This window comes from Euwallacea fornicatus, chromosome 11 (genome assembly GCF_040115645.1).
Source record: "Euwallacea fornicatus isolate EFF26 chromosome 11, ASM4011564v1, whole genome shotgun sequence".
NCBI classification, from domain to species: Eukaryota; Metazoa; Arthropoda; class Insecta; order Coleoptera; family Curculionidae; genus Euwallacea; species Euwallacea fornicatus.
Window position 1 is genome coordinate 822727 of NC_089551.1, and position 16049 is coordinate 838775.

Below are 16049 nucleotides of genomic sequence, written 5' to 3' on the forward strand. Positions count from 1 at the left end.
AGAGAAGATGGCGAGATAATGTGGCAGGAAATTTAAAAGCCCTAAATCATCGGAGAGGCTCATTTTTTTCGCTTTCACCTTAATGGAGCCCTCTGCGGGGCAATTTGGTTCGGAATTGAACTCAAACGATGTTAAATCCTGCGGAAACTGAGGCAGGAAAAGGTCTGTGAGGGAGCGGGCGAAGGAGAGATGTTCTCGCTTAAGTGCAGACTATCGTTTATTAGGGCCGTTGGAAACGGAGGGAGCAACGGAGGATCTGGGGGGAAGTCGCTGACGAAGGGACTGAAAGAGGCCAGGGAAAAACCCAAAGATGAGAGCTCGTTCATTTATTTAAACCATTACTACGCCGAGGAGCACCAAAGTGTGGGGCGCAGCAGCCTCCGGTCGGTAACACCGTCGGCGCGCGTCATCCTTGTTGCCCTCGAGCGACCTTCAAACAGGGCCGCCATGACGGTTTGACAAATGAGCGCTGCCACGTTGCCGTTTGCGACAGCAGCTTGGCGACGTTGAAGATCTGTGGGGAGGGGAAACAAAATGGACGGAAACAAAGAAGACCAAGGGGAATCGTCGCCCCAAAAACTGTTGTCCCGCTCGTTTTTACTCAATGCGCCACAGCTCATCGGTCTTGGGATCGTTTTAATGCGAATGCGCACTTGACACCCGAAAGAATATTGATGGTATCGACCCCCTTCTCGTCTCGGATTACAAATTACCGATAACAATTACAGAATTGGCATCGATCGTTTTCGACGCGTCATAACGATAGATCACGCTTTTGTGTCATTACCGATGGGCGATTGACGCATCGGGGAGAGGTGCAAAAAAACAAAAAAATCTTTCGGCGACGGTCTCACATTGTCGGCTCTTATTTCTTCGGCCTCGCCCACCGTTGAAACAATAAAAGTTTATTTTTAACTTCAACGGCCGATTTTCTTTTAATAACTCCGTTCATAAAATTTTTACATACTTCGCCCGGAGCGCTATTTATAATGTTTACACCCGAATCGAGCAAAAATCCGTCTCCAGGAGGTGCCGCTATTTGCAACATGCGTAGGGCGCAACAGCTCGATAACGCCCCCCGAATGCTCCACCACGTGCCCGGAGTATAATTCATCCCGGGATGGTTGCCAGGGTTTCCAGACTTTTCGATACATACTTTGTCGATAAAGCCTGCACATCCAGAGTGACTACAAAAGTGCCTCGGGATGGCGCAGAGGGCGCCGCCCCTTTTAATTAAATCTCCTCAATCCCCAGATCCGCAACAGGGCCCGGCGGTGATAATGTTTTGCACACGGCAGTTTTTATCGTCGAACTGCGGACAGTCCGGCCACTATTCTGCCACTGTCCTCCTCCATATTAAATGTAGGGGGGAGTAAAGCGAGAAATTGCCGCCGAAGTGGAGATCGCGAAGGCCTATGGAAACGCGCCTGTCATTTTGATAATGGAGGTCAATTAGTCGCGGTAACAGGCGATTGATTGCCGGGGCTAATTTTGCAGGCTGCATTGATTTTCCAGGTCTATTTCGCGGGATTAATTCCCAACAGCGGGCGAACAAAAGACCTCGCAAAGCGAAACAATTCGACCATTAAATTGCTTTTATGAAAATGTCCACCTCGAACGTTACAACCTAAACGTAACCGGTAATTTTTGCTCGACTTTCGAACGGACGGGCCAACCTCTGGCAACACGGCGCCGTCTGCCTGACAGAAATGTCAACTCGTCGCACTCACGCCGCTGTCACGCGGAGCCGCTATGACGTTTTAACGAGTGGACCACGCCACGTTGCCACGTGCGAAAAAAATTCTTCCGTTCAAGGTTCGCCCGCGTTCGCACTAGATCACTTCGCTAATTAGGCCTAAGCGAAGGAATAATAACGAGATCAACAGTCTCTCGGTGGAACAAGTGTTCCACATACATATGAAAGTGTCTATTGTTAATAATTCGTAACAATCAGCGGTAATCAAAAAGGCACTTTGTTCCACTAGGTTTGAGCCGTGGACTCATTCGAACATCACAATGCTCACCGGCAGTGACGAGGTAAGGAAAAAATGAGCACCACCTGATGAATGATTAGCGTGCTTCGGGATTCTTTTGAGGCGGCAAAAGCGAATTATTTGCTGCCGAAACCAGAAGGAAACGAAACTAACATGCAAAAGTAGACGTTTTGGACCCGCTCCAACTAATTATTTATTTACAATTTGCCAGTCTTCGTATTCCGCGCTATAAATTCTGAATGAGAGCATCAACGTATGCGTTTCTTAAACTGTCAAGTTGGGTTTTTTCGCTGCGATCGAGAATTACACTTTGATGCAGTCTCGATCGGTAATCGAATCGATCTAACACTTGAGGATGGTACGAGGAGCGCGCTAGGTTTAACGCAAATAACGATTATCCAAAATCAAATATATTCAAGTCGATAAATCTTAATTTTGATACATTCTCTCAATAACAATTCGGTATCGCTCCTGATAAGGGCGGAAGGTTAAGGATCAGTGAATGAGCTTTGACACTCGCAATCGTGAAAAATCTCTTAACCGCAGACGGCAACAATTAAGCCATTATTCCTCTACTATTCTCGGAGATATGACGAAAGTGTCGCTGGGTCCCCTTATCGATCCCGATAAGGGATTTTTACCCTCAGTTTCATGCAGATAAACTTGCAACCCCAAACCAATTAATTAATCTTATTTACGTTGCCGAGTCGGAGATAACGTTTATTGGCCGTTTTTTACGAGTTTCGACGTGCGGAGAACCCTCCCAGACCCGCGTCTAACATTTCGTTTACACCCAGACACATTATGGAGCTTCGACTTCCGTTTGTTCCTTTATACCGATGTAAAACGATCCCCATGAGTTTTATCTAATAAAGCGTCCACTCTCCGAAATTAAAACCCAAGTGGTTCGCTCGTCCGAAGTGCGGATGAGACATTGGTCGCTTCTAGTCCTTCCAGGCGATCCCAACGCCACATCATACGTGGAATAAGGAATTTTTCGAAACTGAGCGCAGATGTTAAGCCAGCCGAGTGGAAACAAGAGTTACTGTTAATACGCTCAATTAGTCGCAGTGGTACCCACATGACTGCAGATTGTGTATCAATTATTTAACCAGAGGCGGAGACGCCGTTCGCGGCCTCACACGGGATACGCTCGATTACCGGCAATCGGCGAATTCCGAAAAAAAAACTCGCCCTCGAGACGATGCGGCAACGCGGCGCGCTCCTGACTTTGACACGGCGACTAGACAAAGGAACCGTCGCAGCGTTGTCACTTTTAGAATAAGACACCGTTGCCCCGCGTCCAGGGGCGGTCCACTCCGTGTGACTTCCACAACATTGCGTGCCGAACCCCCGAAGGGTGATTCTAATCAGGCATCCGCTTGGTACATGGAAAATCACGTGATATCCGGCATTTCCACGCGAACGTTTCCCATTTTTAGCTGAAGATCGGGGGCCCGGGGGCACGCCCCTGGGCCGTCTAGCTGCGGTCCTCGACCGAGACTGATTTATGGGTTCGCTCTTGCAATTTAAAGTTAATTCGGTCGGTTTTAGTTCCAAGAACCTAGCTAAATCATCCTATTAATAATAAAACTCAAATTGGCATTATACGCGTGCAAATCACGTTCGCCAACTTGGACAGAAACTGAGGTTCGCACTACACCCCCTTGGTCGTGTCCGGCTCTATCGCAATAAGAGCCGCTTACTAATTATTATTGATTCGTGATTCACGGGTCATGAATAATGTAACTACAAGGCGTTTAAAATCGAATTGTCTGCCCGTCAACAAAGGACAAAGGCATTATATTCCACTGACACCATCAGGGCCTTCACCCACAGATGTCTGCGCCAACCAACCAAGGTTTATGCACTTTTTTGTTTAGCTAATAACGTACTTGATATTACTGAAGTGGACCAAAATAAAATCAATAACGCTCAAGTGGTTTAAGTGGTGCTTACTTCCTAAACAATGTATTTGAATAATGTAGTTGCAATATCTCTGAAACTGGTCGGTTAAGTGAGTATATATAGAAAGCGGAATGCCTGGTGGTAAAGGAGAAAAAACACCGAAGATCGATTTGACAGTTTTAAGCAACGCGCCCCGATTTCCTCTCATTGAAAATCTATAGTGCAGGAACTGGCAAACACTAAATAAATTAAATTGGACCATGTCCAATATTTGCTACTTTGCATTGTGCTCAGTTCGTTTCCTTTACACACAAATTCGTTTTGGCAACTGAAGATTGTGGCCGGCCCAAGTTGGAAAGTCGCTCACTTGGCCCACTCATCAGGTGGTACTAATTCGGTCCAAATACTTTGCGCCCAAAGGTGCCAGGCATGGTACAATGACCCATTACAAACTTGTTATATGGCGTATCTCCTGTTGAACAACAACCATATCTTGGCATCTACTAATTTCCAATAGATTATTGTTTCGTAATTATATGTAGCATAATGGTGCCTAGAGTGATGTTATAATAGCTCAAACGTAGTGGAACAAAGCGAATGGATTGTTGTTAATATGAATTAGTTATAATATGAGTAATGATTGGAAAAATGTCGGACATGCAATGAGGGTCATGAAACTCTTGAGAATTTAACTGCCGAGGAAGCGTAAGAACGTTTTTATGTGCGTTGGGTCTGAATTCGTCTTCCACACAGCTACTGGAATACCCCTTGAAGGGCGAGACTTGTGCGTAGAACGTCTCACGGCTGAGGACGGTACCGACCAGAACTTCACAAACGTCTTTTTAAACTTCAAAACAGTTTATTTGCAGTAACAAAGGACTAGAAGAACAAAGTAACAAATAAAATTTTATGACGAGTAATTTTAAGCGCGTTTACTATTAGGCTTCTGTGTTTATCACAAAGCAGTATTTACCGATGTAATTACTGCCATGCACTATCTTCGACACAATAGAATTTGTGTATTAAAGAAATCTGGGTGGGGCCCTCTCTTTCTTACCACAAGCCGAAGGAATGCGCTTCCATTTGGGAAAAAAAGAAATAAAACCTGCATCACTCGTTATTGGGTCTTGGGCCGCTCGTACCCAGCTGGTTTTAATGGTTGTTTCTCCGCTTTACGGGCATTTTTCTCGAACTTATTCAACGATAAAACAACCGGGTCGGTGCGTGTCTAAAGAGCTTTTCAGTTAACTCTAAGCAGGAATAATTTATTTTCAAATCGATTTAAAACCGAATTGTTCAAGTCAAACGGAAGCATCAGGCAAACATATGCGATGGGTTTGGTATGTATACAAAAATAAACATGGACAAACTGTGGCTGTTTCTCATCGGTTCCTGGATAACAATGTTTATCTTATGTCCTGATGTTTACCAATAAGGCTGGGATGCGTGGATGCGGGGAAGCGGTGGTGATTTGTAAGTTCCCATGATGGTCAAAGGAGTCTAGAGGTGTATTCAGAGTACCACGAACGTTATGTAGCTGTCAAAACACTCTTAAATCATACACATATTTTGCAGCCCATTTTGCATGTAATGCTGTTTATAAATACACATAATTTATTCGCGAGTTTGGTTGGTTACTCATGAATCTGAAATTTCATGTTTTTTTTTTTTTAGAAACGTTGGGCATTTTGATACGCCTCTGGTAAACGAAAGAAATCATTGGGAAAGGTCGCCAGAAAGATCCGTCGCCCTTTTCTGGCTCACGTAACAAGGCTGCAATGGTGATAGTGACGTACGACCATTTAAAAATAATCATCTTTTGTTTTTGTAAACGTTAATGGACAAGCATTTCGTCCATCTTCGTCGCACTCGTTAAAGTCGCACATCAAAGTGAAAATATAGAGCAAAGGCGGAATATGTGCGTTTCTGTTTTTGTCTTTCGTAATGAGTTAACCTCAACCTTTGAATTGGTGAAAATGAAGGTTGCTAAACAATAAGGTGCACCTACCTGGTAATACATTCCCTGCGGAGGAAGAAAAAAGGCTCCGGCCCCCCACAGTTTGGCTGCTTGATCCAGAACAGTTCCCAGGACGAAAAAGCACTGCACGAAGCAGGCAAAGTCGATGTGATTGGCACGTTTGTTTGGAAACTTGTGCGAAACGGGCCTGTTTCACATGCACGCAGTTTTCCAAATGACTCCCGACAACGAACAACGCCCTACGAAGGGCTGTGCGGTTATTTGTTTTGTACGAAATTCACGACGAACTACCCTGATCTGTTTGAACGAAGAAGAAAGACGCAAACGGAGGGGAACATGCTGTTTCGATTCGATTTCGGTTTGTTTCGCTCGCAGTGTACGCTCAGAACGGAGTGGTGGGGTCAATCAATGAACGAAATGAACGCGCGCATCTTTTTGGACCGCGAACGCGGACAACAGTCAATTGGACCGATTGTACACTCAAAACCGAGAAAGTGCCATTTTTTCATTAGATCACTAAGCGCACTCTTAACTCTTCAGTTGCCGGTGATGCGACGCTGCGAAACTTGGAGTGGCCCTCTGACTCAACTCGCAGCCACCTGCTGCTAATTACTCAAGCCGAAGAGCGAAATAAGCGAGATTAATGTAATTTCTTGTACGGCCCTTTGGGTAAATTGCACCGCGACTATGAACTGTTTGGTTTTTACTCAAAGCGAGAAGCTATTTTTATCAACTTTCAATCAAAATTATCGACACTCTTGCGGAAGCGACATCTGCATGATCAAAGTTTGAACAATTGACTAAAAGACGACACTATCCGCACGAGATGAGCTTGTGGAAGGGGTGTAGAAGCGGCCCCTCACGGCCAGGGCTAAGGCCCTAAAACTTTCTTAACAATTTTATTATTCCGCCGTCTACCTTGACGTGGAGGAGCTTGATGTCCTCACATACAAAGGAATAATACGAGGCATGCCCTTGCTGCAGCAATATGAAAAAGCACAGAACACTCCTGAAAGACAACAGAGAAACTTCATACCCAAACTTCCGCGTTAATTGCGTTCCACTCTATGGCCAGCTCGGTTCGGATTAATTCTACATTGGACGTCTTACGCGTGTAATTCTTCCTAACACTAGTTTTGCGCATTTTTACGGTAAATCAATTAATTTAAGAGAACTTTACTGTTGTTGTTATTCCTATAATTAATTTCAGGAACTTACCGGCATTTGTTTTTGTGGCAATGCGCAGAGCAAGTGACTCAGTGGCTGAAATTCCATGACCTACTTGTTAATGTGTGCGGAAATTGCGGAAGTTCCACTGCTGAAATGGAGAAATTTTCTGTTAGTGGAAACTAAAGGAAAACTTCATGAAAATCGCTGTTGATCGGTATCACGACAATAGCGCGGGACTGCACATTACGAGTCGATTGCAATTCTTCTTCCCTCGCAAAATCATCATTTCATTTTACAACATCCATGCAAATTCCCATACGTATATTATTTATGCATTCTGCGATACACGCGTTGATGGGAGTGTTTCTTATTATTGAAATCTTACTTTGGCGCAATGAATGTATAATTAGATTTTAAACAGATGCAAAATGAGTTAACTCTCATCTTCATGAGCAAGAATTATCGCAAGACAACAGATTAATTTTCAGGCTCATGACGAGAGAATGATCAGTACCGCCTTGGGGGGCCGGGGGCGAAGTTGGGCAAAGGCAGGTTTTTCCTGTGGGTACGGTTGATTAAAAATTTCACCCCGTGATGTGTGACTTGTTAAGGCCGGACCAGGCAATAACGGACACATATTACTCAATGTTTTAGGCCGTTTAAAACCACGAACGTTGCAACAGCCAAGATGAACTTAACTTCAAATAAAGGAGCTGTTTTTAACGGAAAATGCCGCGCGCATCAGTTTGAACAGAGATGGTATGCGTGAAACTTACGTATCGATCTGTTTGCTCCTCGGATACAAAATGCTCGGCAGGGCCCTATTGCTAATATTTACTATATCATGTGTTCTTGCTGTTCAATCGACGGACGGCAAAGTTACGTATACATTCCCAGAGTTTCCCTACAAAGAAAGTAAGAAAAACGTAAGTAGATTCCTTGGGGCGAAACAGCCCTAGGCAGTGATTTTTGCAGGAAGGGACTTACAGGGAAGTAGAGGCAGCCTGCGAAAAGGGCTGTATGGGCAAAAGTCACCTTTCTAAGGTAAACTGCATTCGGCAGTGCGTCTCGCCCTCCTGTTACAGGGATTTGTATCAGCAGGACTTTGTAAGGTATGGAACTTACTGTGTTCGTCATTAATCACAGCTTGTTCCAGCTTGAAGAAGGGGAGGTGGATGTAAGACTGAACTCTTTCAAAGGATGTTTTATTCAACGGTACAACAAATCTCATCGCCTGTAAACCACTGATGATGTCAACAAACACCGATTATAAGTAATTAAGTACATATTTAACGCTTTTTATATGAACGGTCTGGTTAACAATAAATCATAAATACTTTCGAAACAAAATGATTTTACCAAAATAATTATTATCAATTTCATATGTTGCAGCATTCCACTACAATTCACATGTAATCTTAATTTATTTAGCTACTGTACATACAGTAATTAGTAATACTCCCAAAAATACTACCTGGGTTGCTGTGAGAGCAATTTTAAACATCTGTATCTTTGGTTACTACATTGTTCTTCTGAGCTTGCGTACATGCCCATCATCTACTTCTCTACGCATTTAAACTTACCTAAAAATCACAATTAAGTTATTTAAACATTAAGAAATAATACCACCTAGGCATAATCGTATAATTTCTTTTTTCTGTACGAATTGGGGAAGGAATCCTATTGAACAGAAGATTCGGATAATTGGTTTGACGATATGGCCGGATAAATCTGAAAAGCGGCCTCAGTGATCATTATTTAAGAACAGTCAATACAGAATCTGACAATGAACTATACATTGTTACAATGGAGACATCATGATTACATCTACGTTATTATTAATATCACTTTATACCGACTTAATACGACCGATTTGCAATATTACGAACTATTTATTTGAGTGACATTCATCAAATACACTTTCACAACTGATGATGTCAAAACCCTTATCCTCCAAACTACTATAGAAACTTACAAATAACGATGAGAAGTAGAAAATATCAACTGAAACCATGGTGTTGACAATGAATGGCAGGAAGAACATTAATATTAGAGTTGCAGTAAAGTAACAAGTGAAACGAAGAGATTCCCCCAATCCCAAATTGGGGGAAACCAGCCCTAAAACAATCTCAGGGTGCCTCACATTAAAAACATAACGTACCGACTCAACAACCTTTAGCGAATACAAAAATAAATATGAAAAAATACTTTACTATTTATTTCCTAAACAAATTTGCATGAGCCACCCTGCAGGTACGTCCAAACCCGCTTTATACTGCGCTCACATGCACAGCACTATTATAACCTCCATCAGTGTTGGATGAATCCGTTAGACCATCGATGGTAGAGTTCATTTCCACCCCTTGATCCACTTGCACAGAGTGTTTCGTCTTGTCCTTGTGCTTCTTCGTCAGACCCGACAATTTAGGTAAATGCTTCAAAGCACTCACGGCTTTGCTTTTCGTCTTGTCGTTTTCTTCTTGTTCTTCCGATATAGAATCCAAGGGTAAGTTTTCTTGCTGTTGTTGGTCGTCTTGGATGGGAATATCGTCTGAAATAATTGAGATTCGATATGAGTATATAATCGCCGCTGGAATAACAAAGCAACAAACCAGGGAGCTTTCTCGTTCTAAAGGAGGCGTTTGTAATCATTGATTTTGAGACACTGTGAGTGTGTGAAGGTCTAGAAGTTACTGCTATTGAAGGCGAGTGTTGCAGTAAATTCTTTATGGCACTGCCTGCTAGAAGTACATCTGGAAAGGTTTTTCGTTCATTATGCACAATTTAATTAAACTTGTTTGACATAAAAATAATAACAGACTTTCATTTAGTTCACGTACCTGACAGGGTTTCATATGCAGCCCTTTGAATAATATCATGCAAAGCCTGAATGGCCCCATTTGCACATCTTTCAGCCCCATGATACACTATGTGTAACAACTCAATAAGCAAGGGCCCAGAAACCTGAACTCTTGGCAAAATGCTCAGTAGTGGCTGCTGAAAACTACTATCACTTGCTATGGAGCTGCGATTGCTGCCCGAATTTAAGTGAAACCCTTGCATAACTAACCTACAAGCAGCCCGAACTTAAGAAAAACACATTTTAACAGCAAAAAGCAATCCTACCTAGAAATGCCACGACAAGTAAACTCAATCCCCTGAGTGATCACATTGGCCAACTGTTGATTATACAGGAACATTAAAGCTGTAATAACCCTCTGCCTATTTTGTGCATTGAGGTTTTCCACTTGAGGCAGAGGACCCCAGCTGACTAATTTAGTATTGCACTCCTCCCACCTCCTCAGGGAGCTCTCAGCAATGAAGGCTGGTTCTAAAGTATTGGAATCATGATAAATTGAAGACTGAGCTATACTTGGAATTCGAAAGGATAAAGTGCGCGCCTGACCCTTGTTATCTATTACCTATAAATGAATTTTTTAATTTACATAGAAAATTAAATAATTATTTTGCACTTACCTCAAGGTTGTACAAACTTACGAGTAAAGTTTGCACAGAAGTGCATGACTTGTCTGATAGATGCAGAAATACTAAAATTGGAAGGTATTGCAGAGCAAATCTGCGTAGCTGTGGCTCTCCGGATCTGTAGAAGTTTAAGAGTTGCTGGCATATCCCCTCTATCAACTAAAAAAAGTATAGTTTTGTTTATTCCTGACTTGTTATGGCATACATTAATGAAAAATTTTTTAAAAAGCTATCGAGAGCATTGCCTGTTGCATATTTTACATATTCCCAAACTGCTTTTGCAAATAGTGTTGGAAGTTACTTTGTGATAACTCTATCAAGTAACTATTTACAGTTGAACACCAATTTTAGTATAAAGGAGACATAAAGTTTGAATGGTAAGATAGTTTAACCCAAAACTACTCTCAATTAATCCTGGATGAATACAAACTCAAAGATACTTTGAACTTAGGACCCAACACAACTGTTTGCTATTAAATTCAACACTTTAACTTACATTGTCCGACTTGTACTTGTGGGGCTCTGATAGAATATTGTATAGGGCTATGATAACTTCGTGATTATGTTCTTGTTCCGTTGAATATGTGTGAATTTCGCTTTCGGTAAGCGATTCAAACTCGTCGATCCATTCAAAGACTATGGTGTATGCCATGACTGCTTCCTTGAGGATATTACCACCAATATGAGAGTCGCGGATCAGCGGAGAGTAAACTTAATAACGCATAATTGAAGCACTAAGCGTTGGCAGGGGGAGGTCAGACCTTGCTAATGAAGCAATTTTTGCAATTAAAAATTTAAAAAATAATAATTTACAATGTTGCAAAAGGTTGAAATATCAAAACAAATTTTGGATGTCAGGTGACGTCATGACGTACTGCATTGTATATGACAAATGAATTACTAAAAGATAGGAATAAATGCTTGACGTCACACAGATGCGTCTAGGGTATCGATTTGAGAAGCTACCAAGAAAACTAAATAATTTTAAACATCATTTAATACAAAAATGCTTCTTCAAAAATAATATATTTAATACTTCACAAATGCAGGAATTTTTTTTCAAAAATTTGTACGTCACTGAGTTTACTCTATTTCGTGAAAGTAAAAAGTAACCATGAACTTACGACATTAGGATAAATTTGCCTGGAACCAAAATAATCTTCCAACTCTGTTAGCGGCATGATAGATCGCACTTAATAAATGAAACACGTGCATACTACACTTATAACTGATTTAAGCTTATACAACCTTACAAATCAATAGAGCCGCCTGGCGGTTCGCACAAAAATATATAATTCACTTCATCCATACTCTGCACCTTTTCTAGCTTGATAAATAATTCAAGTCACTGCAAATCCAACCATAAATATCCCCCGTTAACGAGTGTTAACCGTACAAATTCCCAGGAAACTCTTGGTCCGAGAGAGTATCGTCGTCGTGCTCCGATTCGGGGTCTTTGCGCTTGCGACCGTATGCCCTTTTGCTAGTCGTGGGCAATTGGTCAGTTTCACCATGCAGCAACGAATTCCTTCAAATGAAAAATAAATTCACGAATAGGGAACGAACGGAGAAATAAAACCTATAGAGCTGCAAAGACTGCCAATCTTCACCCCTACTGCTGGGCATTCCAGTGTGGATTCGCCGATCTAAAAACGTCATCACGACCTTTTTGTCCTGTTTCAGAAGTTTGTTGGTGAATTCAGCCAAAATTTCCAGAAATGGGAGATTAGGCGGTGGCCCTGTGGGGTCCTCAGAGTTCTCAGCCCCCATTACTGCAAACAATATGCCGGCCCTGTGAAGGGCAGTGATGGCTTCTCGGTTTTTAAGGGCGTCCAAGCCGAAAGACAACGCGAATCGCTTTGCTAATTCCTAATTCAAGACCTTCTTAAGCAATTACTATTTAAATGGCAAAGATAGCTACCTTTAAAGCAAAGAATTCCTCTTGCTGTCGAATATTGCGGCCGCCAGCCCTTTGCACTTCATTAAACATCATGTTCAAGCTAAGGCACATCGTAAGGGCGCAATTGACTTTATTAATTTCACGGGCTTTGCCCAATGTTGTTTTAATTATGTCCCCATATTCGTTATAGTATTTGACGTAATTTTTGAATACATCAGCACCTAAATTCAGAGACATAATGAAATCCGTGTTGTGACGCAGTGTAAATGATAATTACCTGATTTTGTAGGCATGATATTGTAAACGATAAGTTTGCAAAACGCGGCCAAAAAGTTGCGTCTTTTGTGCAACTCCTCGATTTGCGGTTCTTCGTGGTCGCTGTCCGGTTCAGGAATAAATACATAGGTTTGTACGAATTCGTTTAACAATTCCTGGAGTTCTTTGCTTGGAGCACAAGATAATTCGCCCAAATATTCGTGTCCGGACTTCAGTTGGTCACTAAAACACAATGCATTTTTTAGGGAATCAATAAATCTTCTTGACAATTTGAGGTACCAAAATAGTCAGTAGATTTGGTGTCTGACGTGAGCCAGAACCACCCAATTTTTTTCAAATGAAAATCATATACCTTGAAGCAGGGATCTTTTTGCGCATGTCTGCCTCGACAACCTGTATAAATATTAGAATATCCTAATCATTTACCTGAAAATTATTAACAAGTCGCAGAGACCTACGTAGGCCTCTTCTTTGATGTTCACATGAGGCGATTCCCGAATCAACGTTTGGGAAGCTTCGAGAAATTCATCTAACTTGTTTCTAAGGTCTTGGACCTCGGAATGTTGAAGACTCGCCTGTTCTTGAGAGGCTTCCAAGTCTCTAAGTGCCCAAAGAAGGTAGTAGTAGCAGGAACTAAGGCAATATTTGAGGGCTTCTGGAGGCACTTTGCTTTCAACATCCTGCAAATTTAAAAAATTTTAAATACTGTTCGCTGCATAAAACTCATCACCTTAAAATCCTGGAACTGCGTTTCCCACAAATCCCACTGATTTAAATTGTGGCAAGCATAAAACATTGAAACCTTCTTCAATGAACTGACCACATTAAATATTTCATCGGCATTGGGAGTTTCCTCCCCCAAAAGCAAGTTCCTCCAATCGTCTATCGCCTCTTTATAGCTAGACACAATTACGTCTATTATGGTGGATCTAGCCACATCACACCTAGTGTAAATAGCGTGCCCTTCAGTGCACAGCACTTCGAGAGTCTTCGCTAGAGTTTCCAAAACCTCCGGTTCGTGATGGACCTGCACAATGTACTTTAATTTGGTCAAAAGAGCTTGTAAAGAACCCTCTTGCCGCCCACTAGTGTACAAATCAAGATCGAAATATTGGGGAATGCTTAGTAAATTGGCCAATTTTTCTGGGTCTGCCGAAAATTTGTCCAGCAAAGGCGGCAAGGTGACTATAAAGTGCTCAGTTAGTTTCTGCTTGTCCTCTCCAGTTTGCTTGATTTCGCGCAATGAAGAAATCTTCCTATTGGGCCCCCTGCCAACAGGAGCGTCCCCTGTAGCCGCTTGTTTCACGCAACAAACCATAATTTCAATTAAACTGGTCTCTTGTCGGTTATCTAAAGGGTCTTCCTGAGGTCCGGGCTCCTCCAAGAGAAGGTCAGTCATGCACTCCCAATCTTTCATCATGGTGTTCGATTCAATTAGTGAATCGACTAGATAAGCTGCATGTTCGTGAAGCTCAGATTCAATAAAAAACTGTACCAAATCGCGAATAAATGGGGTATTTGGCAGCCGCCTTTTACCCCTACGCGTTTTTCCTGCATCTCCGTCACAAGGTTGAAATAATCTCTCGTTTAAGAATTCACCAGCTGCTTGAGCTACAGCCCTATGTGATGAATACACCTATAAAGCCTTCATTTAGAGAAGTTGGATCTTTTGCAGATCAGTAAACCTACTAATTCATATACATGTTCGCAGTCTTTGTCAGTTAAAATTTCATGATGGTGCTTCAAGATTGAAATGACTAACCGCACAGCTTGGACTGCCACTTCGTACTCTTTATCTAAGGTCATGGCAACTATTCGGTCTTTGAATTTATTTGTAAAGAGCTCAAGTTTTCCTTTAAGCTCTTCACTTGCATACAGTGGTTGTAGAGCTTGTAGGCACCTAAAAACAATTGAAATAAAATTTATTGGTTGGGTTTTTATAGACTTACCTTAGCCTGACTTCCCCAACTTTATCATGCAAAGTCCATCCAATATATTTCAGATATGAATCATCTAAGAAATTAGCATGAAACTTGTGCATCCAAACTCCTATTTCGGTCATAGCAATGGCTCGAATTTCTGGCAATGTGTCCCTGTATCTGTGCACAAACACTGATTTAAACATGTAGGTTAGCATATTCTTGATCTCATCCATATTTTCCTCCAATTCTTGTCTTTTCCCTAGAAGAGCTTCCAATCGATCGCTGGCTCTTTTTTCCCTAGATTTCTGCCTTTCAGCTTCATATTGTCTTTGAGTGTTGTCCAAGTTAATAGAAACTGTCAAAGCGACATCCACTAAAGCAGTCATCAGTTTCATAGCTCCCAGTGTGGCTGTGTGCCTAAATGCTCTAACTTGGGAATCTGACAGTCCTGTTAATAGTGAGATGACATTATCCATCAGGAACTGGTCATAAATAATGGTGTATTGACATTGCTTGACCAATGTTTGAACAAACTCACAGAAATTCTGTCTGAACTTCTTCCATGATTGACCAGCCATTATAAGTGGATATTCTCCCGACTCTTCATCAAACTCTTCAGTCATTTTACGAATAATTGCTGCATGCTCCATTTGAGCCTGCATTTCTTGGGTGATTCTCCCTTTACATCCCGCAGCATTTATGAAAAACTGCATTAATGAAATCAGCGCTGCTTCCTTATTCACCTTATAGCTCTCAATCCAATCATCCACAACATTTGTCAAAGACACCTTGCCACTCTTAATAATATTATACAAAGAATCATCATCACTATCAGTTCGGAAATGTAAATCAATTGTAGCATTATTTTTCCGGCCCGGAGGCCTTCCTCGGCCTCTACCACGTCCCGGTTTCTCTGGAGGGGGTGAGTACGACATGGGAAGAGGAGGAGGGTTTGTAATGCCTCGAGCCCTAGCTCGAGTCATCCTACGCCCCATTCCAGGGGTCGGAGGAGATTCAAACATGCCATCTGAAGATGCACCAGACGTGACTGCCTGTTCAGCGTAAGAAGACTCCCCGTAATTGCCATAAGCACCAGCAAGACTTCCATAATGCTCAGGTTCTACTTGAGGCGTCATCGGATTATCGTATTCAGGTGGAGGGTCGTCCAGGCGAATTCTTTTGCCGCCTCGGCGATGCATTTTGATGTTGTATTTAAGGAGGGTGTTTGTGTATAATTTATAATGTTTATTTCTTGGTTTACAATTAGATTTGGCTAATATTTAATTGTAAATTTTGTGTTTAAAATTGGTGCAAACGTAAACAAAATATTAAACGGAGTGGGGAGCATTGACATTACTTATGAATGAGTAAAAGGTACGTATGTTCTTTTCTAGCTAATATAAAGAGTCAGTTAGAAA

At 41.9% G+C, this 16049-nt stretch overlaps 4 protein-coding genes across 6 annotated transcripts in view; 1 reads left to right on the forward strand and 3 right to left on the reverse strand.

Annotated features, from left to right (window-relative positions):
* Rbfox1 (RNA-binding Fox protein 1) overlaps positions 1–7858 on the reverse strand; it is a 27712-nt gene extending 19854 nt beyond the window's left edge. For 2 of the 3 annotated variants that reach the window (XM_066287205.1, XM_066287203.1), the window contains exons 1-2: positions 7827–7858; positions 7099–7198 (exon numbers count right to left, since the gene is read on the reverse strand). In XM_066287205.1, coding sequence (XP_066143302.1) covers positions 7099–7155 — 57 coding nt within the window. In that variant the 5' untranslated portion in view covers positions 7156–7198; positions 7827–7858. Of the gene's footprint in view, positions 1–5910; positions 6046–7098; positions 7199–7826 lie in introns of those variants that run through there. The other variant, XM_066287204.1, reaches the window with a different exon arrangement.
* LOC136341867 (uncharacterized) lies at positions 7192–8400 on the forward strand. The gene is made up of 3 exons (XM_066287234.1): positions 7192–7976; positions 8026–8157; positions 8207–8400. Exons 1-3 carry the CDS (start codon positions 7812–7814, stop codon positions 8288–8290), a joined length of 381 nt encoding a protein of 126 aa, XP_066143331.1. The 5' UTR covers positions 7192–7811; the 3' UTR covers positions 8291–8400.
* On the reverse strand, positions 8239–11399 carry Hyccin (PI4KA lipid kinase complex subunit hyccin). Its single transcript, XM_066287207.1, has 6 exons — positions 11030–11399; positions 10528–10692; positions 10177–10472; positions 9891–10120; positions 9663–9803; positions 8239–9601 (listed from the first exon to the last, which is right to left on the reverse strand). Exons 1-6 carry the CDS (start codon positions 11183–11185, stop codon positions 9321–9323), a joined length of 1269 nt encoding a protein of 422 aa, XP_066143304.1. The 5' UTR covers positions 11186–11399; the 3' UTR covers positions 8239–9320.
* Positions 11400–11543: 144 nt separating this feature from the next.
* SA (stromal antigen) lies at positions 11544–16044 on the reverse strand. Its single transcript, XM_066287181.1, has 8 exons — positions 14659–16044; positions 14399–14609; positions 13440–14345; positions 13136–13389; positions 12711–12931; positions 12455–12654; positions 12113–12402; positions 11544–12061 (listed from the first exon to the last, which is right to left on the reverse strand). The coding sequence occupies exons 1-8, from the start codon at positions 15828–15830 to the stop codon at positions 11920–11922; spliced, it is 3396 nt and encodes a 1131-aa protein (XP_066143278.1). The 5' UTR covers positions 15831–16044; the 3' UTR covers positions 11544–11919.
* Positions 16045–16049: the final 5 nt, after the last annotated feature.